At 40.7% G+C, this 6,964-nt stretch overlaps 1 protein-coding gene and 1 pseudogene across 1 annotated transcript in view; one reads left to right on the forward strand and one right to left on the reverse strand.

Moving 5' to 3' along the window:
- The window catches only part of ADGRV1 (adhesion G protein-coupled receptor V1), a 548,236-nt gene that overhangs the window by 63,091 nt on the left and 478,181 nt on the right, over window positions 1-6,964 (reverse strand). The window contains exon 81 of the mRNA XM_019641108.1: window positions 3,620-3,741. Within this exon, the coding sequence (XP_019496653.1) occupies window positions 3,620-3,741 (122 nt within the window). The remainder of the gene's footprint in view (window positions 1-3,619; window positions 3,742-6,964) is intronic.
- On the forward strand, window positions 5,838-6,230 carry LOC109381969 (40S ribosomal protein S24 pseudogene; annotated as a pseudogene).

Below are 6,964 nucleotides of genomic sequence, written 5' to 3' on the forward strand. Positions count from 1 at the left end.
ACTTATACTTAGCTTGTATTAGGTTCCTCAAAGAAAAAGAACCATAATGATTTTTTTTATATCTCTCTACAAAATATAGTTTAATGCTCAAGAGTCCTCCTTTATTAGTTAACCTTCGTAAGACCTCAATAGACTTTTTCCTGTGCATGTGGTTTGGCAGGTTACACTGGTTGCCATTTTAGTCTTATATTTGTTTAATTACTGCTGATTGGTTCAATTAGATTTCAGGTTTCCAACCTCCACTGAACCCCACCAATCTCTCTCTAAGCAGTCCATTTCTTGACCATCTTCCAACCCACCATCATTTATATTTACTTTCAGCTTAGAAACTGCTCCATACCTTTTATTATTTTACCTCAAGCTTTCAATCCATTCATCTCAACAAATGCCTTTGCATGCTGACTTGCAGAGAAAAGAGAGGGCATTAGGTGTAAATTACAACTTTCCATACTTTTAGCTCTAGAATAGTTTTTTCATGCTTACCCATCCTTCCTTCTTTCCCTAACCTGGGAGAAACATCTCCACTTCTCCCGCAGATAAGCCCTGTCTCCAGTTCTTCTGCCCTGTCCATGATCTTGCCAAAGCAATGAGTCTTTCCTCCAGTGGTCAGTTTCTCCTTCTTTGTTGGTTCTTTTCACAATGAGCAAAGAAAACAAAAAACAATAAACTATCCTTTCAACCGACCAACCAACCAACCAACTGACCAACCAACCAACCAACCAACCAACCAACCAACCAACCAACCTTCCTTCCTAAGCTATTACTTTCTCTCTCTTTGCATTTTCCATTAAATTTCTTGAATAAAAATAACTGTTCTTTAGGTGTGAGGTACTGTACAATTGCTTTCAATTCATTATACCATTTTATTAAATCACACCATAATCCTAAATAGTATTTATTCTCATTTCACAGCCAAAGAAAGTAGAATCGGGTAAGTATCCATGACTCAGCTGAAGTCAACCAGAGAGCAGGCTGGTGGAGTTAGGATCATGCTCTACTATATCAGGGGTTCTCAAACTGTGGTCCCCAGACCAGCTGCATCAGCATCATCTAGGAACCTGTTAGACTTGCAGATTCTCAGATCTCACCCAGATCTACTGCACAGAAACTCTGGGTGTGGGGCCTGACAATGTGTAAACGTTTGAACAAGCCCTTCATGTGATTCCGATGCACACTACAACCGGGGCAGCACGACACTGGACCAAACTTCTCATTCCACTTGTCTTCTCTGCTACACAAGACAGAGTTAGATACTGTTTTCCTTTTGAAGGTTTCTTTGCTACCAGCAACTCCAAACCGCCCTACCATGGTTCTCTTTCATTAACAATCTCTTTCACTGGCCCGCTCCCTATACGTAGTTACTAAAACATTGGTACCTTTGTTTCCTAAATCTCACCAACTCTCCAGCTTCACCACATACTTCCTAGAACCCGGCTCTTGATGTGACCTCCATGTTGACTAAAGGTGTCAGTGCCCAGCCATTGATCCGAGCCACGCATTTCTAAGTGATGTTGCTCTCTCACACTCTACATGCCTACAGTTAATTGGCTAACCAAAGTTCATTAATATTTATCTCTACAAGAATTCTTAAACCTGTCACCTACTCTCTATTCCCAGGCACATTGCCAGAATGTTATAGGCTGGAATATGACAATAACCCACCTGCCTGGAGCAGCTCCTCTTTTCCATACCCTCCTAAACGTTTCTAGTTATCCTTCTAAATGGTCGGTATGAGCATGTCATTCCCATTCACAATTTAAAAAATGTAAAGACAACAAAAACACCAACAGCAGCAACAAAAAAATCAGAACAAAACGGACAACCTCCTCCCCCACCCCGCCTTACCCCCTCCAAAATTTCCCATTGCTTAGAAGCTGAAGTTTACATCCCATCCCGATGTGGGAACATAACACTGAAGCCAACCCACCCTTCTCTCTCCTCTCCCACCATTACCTTCTAACTGCAAAACCTTTCTTGCTTTCCTCCACCCGTTTGCTTAACCTAGGCAAGATTCATCACTTGCCCTTTTGGTAGCCCAGGTGAACACTATTTTTCTCTGCCTGAAATACCCACCTCTCACCACACACTCTTCACTTACTGAATAAACATGAAGGTATCACAAACTCATGGGCAGGTAAAAATGAATGAATTAAGTCTTCCAGGAATAATGAGGTCACGTGCCCCATCTAAAGGGGCAACATCTACTCAGAACTTGAAAATTGCCGCCCAGCATGTATTGCCATGAAAGAAAAGCCAGAAATTTAGGGTTTCTCAATATTAAAAGTGTGCAGCAAATATTAAAAAAAAATATATATCTAACAACTGGTGTGTGTGCCATTGTGTGTCTACCAAATAAAATGTATCTGTAGGCTGTCAGCGTGGGCCTTGGCGTCAGTTACACTAAGCCCTAGGGCTTCAAAGGGGACGAGGGACAGGGACTCTGATTTGAGGGGCTCACTTTTGGGGATCAGCTCAAATGCTAGAACAGACAGGAGTAAACAGGCCCTTCACTCAGCTCTCATAACACTTTGTTTACATGGCGCCTGCCGTAGCTTACGCTTATAGCTGGTTGTTTATTGGCTTGAATCACCGGATCCTACAGGAGCAGGGCTGGTACTGGCAGCATTAGCACACTGTGCTAGTAGACGCTTAGTTATAAATGTATCTAGAGATATCCACATACCAATTTGCATCAACTTGATTCCAACTTTGAAGTTACTGTATATTTTCCCCTTCCTAAGTTGATATAATGCTTTGATTAGGCACCCTGCTGTAAAATATGCTCTTCTTAAAGAATTTGCCTCCTAAAAAGCAAAACTAACTATGCTTTGAGTCATATTTTAGTTGTATGACATAATCCTAATATGTTTTTTCTACACATGTTCCTTGCAAGATGGTCAGAATAAGGACCATTTAGAGATACCTCTGTAAATTAAAGAAATTATTGTAGTCTAGAACAGAACTTTTCACTTTGGAAAATAAGGAAAATGAGTTCATTTGTTCCATTTGTTAATTTCAGGGTACAACTTTTTTCCATCTAACAAAAGCACTAAAGAGTCAGCTTTATTTTTGCTATAGTTACTTAATTTCTAGTTATGCTATCCAAGCACGCACACAAAACTAATTTAAGCTGGGCATTGCCAAACTCAGAGGACGCCAATCATTTTTTAGTGAACCAAAACACTCATTTCACTAAGCACCAGATTTAAAAGGGGACTGCTTGAACATTGCTATCTATTTCACTCTTCAATTGATCTAATTTCTAGACACAGCCTGGTCCAAATATGAGCACAGGTTCTCCATGGCTGCCACCTGCAAAGTTTATAAACATCAATCCTGTTGAACAAAAATATGTTTTTGTAGTTACTTAGATGTTATCAAAATAAAGAAAGGTCACTATTTTATGTTCTCCCTTTCTGTATAATCAGCAAGTTAGAAGTCCAGCCATATTTCAGGTGTTAAAGATTGAATCCCCATCATTTTTTTCTATGACTCTGCGTGATGTTATTATGCGCACAAATTCACATCTGTGTGGACACTTGATTCCTTGACAATGAAACTCAATGCCATGTTCAATAGCATACATGTGTGCCATCAGTAACCAAATTTTAAGGCTTACCTGCAGACTGTTGAAAATAACAAAGAGGACCAACATCCAGAAGTGTCTGTAAGCCATGTGAAGGCCTCCCCAAAGCCATGTCAGAGAAATCAGGGCAAAGAGATATAAAACCAGAGGAATTTCTAGAAATCATAAAAAAAAGAAGGAAAAACAAAAGAAATTTTGAGCTTCAGAATACTGAGTAGTCACAAATATACACAAAATTATTTTTGGCTCCTTTCTTGTGATACTCTCTAAGCCTAAGTGCCCATTTTGAAAGAACCTTGGAAATCCCATTCTTATGCCAGAGAAGAGCAGGCACATTGCTGAGTCCACATTCTTTCCGTTTTGCTGGTAGGCAGGGGGATGGGTTAGAATGAGAACTGTTACTCTCCTAGACTGCCACCTGCTGGAATGTACTGGAAGAGCCATGAACAATTGCGGAGATGCAATCACTTTGTAATCCCAGGTAAATCAAAAGATCTCTCCACTAGAAAATGGCAGGCAGGTAGGCATCAGTGTGCTCCTGAAATTTGTGCAGTCCAACTTGGCATTTTAAAACAGAAATGTTATAGGGCCGGCCGAGTGGTGCGTTGGATAAGAGCTGGCTTGGGATGCTAGAGGGCCCCAGTTCAGATCCCACATATGAGGGCCAGTGACCCTGCCCTCTACAGCTAAGATGCTGAACAACAGCTCATCCTGGAGCTGGGATACCATGAGTCACCAGCAACGTCCTATGCTGCAGCCCCTGCTGCAGTGGGTTGCCATGGGCTACTGTGTGTAGCCAGCAACCAGCATGAGCGGCCATCCGGAAGTCAGCGACTGATCTGCCTCGCCCGGGAAGAGCGCAATGATGGTACCAACTTGGGCCAGTGAAGCAATGTCCTCCACAACTAGACTGAAGAACAAAAGGACAGCAACTTGTCTGTTCCTCTTCCCCCAATTCCCCAGGGCTGTTCCCATCCCCCAATTCACCAATAAAAATCTTTAAAAAAAAAAGAAATGTTATAAAAACTTGTTTGTATGTGATGGAAAAGTATTTACTCATCTATTTTGTTCTCACTGAGAAGACACCGAACTTCATAGCTAGAGATGAGGTGACAGATTCACTACTGTCAATGCTAAGTTTATTCTATCCATCATTTTTTCATGCAATTTGTTTCAATAGTTTTTAGAACAGATTTCTTCAGGGCCAAGGAACTTCATTATACTTCCCACTTGTTTTTGATATGGGTTTTAAAATAATAACCTTAAGGAGGGGATATTAATATTTAAATGACAAGCTATATAAGATTTGGAAAGTGAATCAGATCTTAGTAGCTGCAAATAAACACATTTTCAAGTTATTGAAAGATGTCAGTCGAGACCACACCACTGACAACTCTCACGACAGACCGGAAAGTCCATCATCAATTAACACCTAAAATCCACATATACTGGGGGAAATTTGAACAATTAAATACAACTGTAGGAACTAAACATTTTTATTGTATTTTGAAACAATCTCAAACTTACAGAAGAGTTGCAAGTACAGTATGACAACAAAGTTTTTTTTCTGAACCATTTGAAAGTTGCCAGCCGATCTCCCGTCCCCCTCTGTGAAACTTTAATGTATATTTTCTACAAAGACATTGTCCTACATAAACACAATACAACCATCAAATCAGGAAATTAACACTGATATGTTACTACCATCCTGAGATTCCATTCACTACCTATCAATTATCCCAGTGGTTTCCTGTATAGCAGAAGGATCCAGTAGACATGTTTCTGTCATCTCCATTAATCCCAAACCTGTTCCCCTGTGTGTCCTGGGCTTTCATGACCCTGACATTTTGAAGATTACCAGCCAGTTTTCCATGGAGAGTGTCCTTAAATTTGAGTTTGTCTAAAGTCTTCTTGTGATTCAGGTTATACACTTTGGCAGACATTATAGAAGGGATGCTAGGTTCTTTCTTCCTATAGCATTTTATTGGGTGGCTCAAGAACTCAATTTGTTCCCTTACTTAGGATGCTCCTTGTTTTTTAGCTCAAAAGGATGCGTCCAGCTCATATTGTACTTTCCCTTCTGCCTCAGTCCTTGTTTCTTTTAGGGGAGAATGATATTTAGAAGCTAAGATCTAGGGTTAAATACACTCATTGCTACTGGGGAATTGCTGCTCCTAAGCCCTTTCAGTAGACAGGGCTCAAGAATATCTGTAGCTTTTCCTCCCTGGCTGCTAGAGGGTCAGTGGCCATCATGAATGACACAGTTACTATACAGACCAGGAAGCTCATGACCAACAGACAACTTCAACGGAAACAAATGGTCATGACATCCTTTACCCTGGGAAGGCAATGATACCTAAGACAGAAATTCGGGAAAAACTAGCCAAAGTGTACAAGACTACATCAGACGTCATGTTTGTATTTGGATTCAGAACCCATTCCGGTGGTGGCAAGACCACTGGCTTTGGCGTGATTTATGATTCCTTGGATCGCGCAAAGAAACATGAACCCAAACATAGACTTGCAAGACATGGCCTGTGTGAGAAGAAAAAGGCCTAACAGTGAAAGGAACACAAGAGCAGAATGAAGCAAAGTGAGGGTGACTGCAGAGGCCAATGTTGGTGCTGGCAAAAAAGTGAGGTAGAGACTGGACGACAGATGTAAAGATTCATCCGTGACTGAATCTGTGGTGATTGAGCTGGTTTTCATGAGAGGAATAATAAACTAAGAACTTAAAAAAAAAAAAGAATATATGTATGTAGACATGTGCATACACACACAAATACATGTTTACATCTATATTTCTATGTCTACCTCTATTTAACGAAAGTTACTACTTCACACCAATAGTACAATTCTAAATCCAACACAACAGGGTTGATTCTGATTTTTCTCCCGTTCCATTTTTGTAAGTCCCTTCTCTGTTGTTAATAAATCTACTTATTATTCTTACCATGTTTACTTATTTGATCAACCGCCCTATTTGATGGTAACCAGTCTCCCATTGCCGTCATCCGTCCCCTTGCACAGATGGCCTCGAAAATGCACTCAGGTTCTGATACCTCATGCTCGACTGCCCCCCACCCCCACACGGATACCCTCCTCACAATGACTGGGGTCTGACACTCCATGTTTAAATACCGTCCTGTGGATTCATACCTTGCTCTGTGCCAACTTACAGCATTGTGGTGGAATTGAGTGTGAAGGGGAAGGGAAGAACAAGAAGAGAAAGACAAAAAAGGGAAGTGGGGAAGTAAGAGGGAGAAGAAACCTGAGCAACATTTTTGTTTATTGAGAAGAAAAAAGGCTTTACAAGGAGACCATGCTGCTATCTTGTCAGATATATCCTTCATAGAAAAATATAAAATTGAGTTATTA

This window comes from Hipposideros armiger, unplaced genomic scaffold, assembly GCF_001890085.2.
Source record: "Hipposideros armiger isolate ML-2016 unplaced genomic scaffold, ASM189008v1 scaffold_57, whole genome shotgun sequence".
NCBI lineage: Eukaryota > Metazoa > Chordata > Mammalia > Chiroptera > Hipposideridae > Hipposideros > Hipposideros armiger.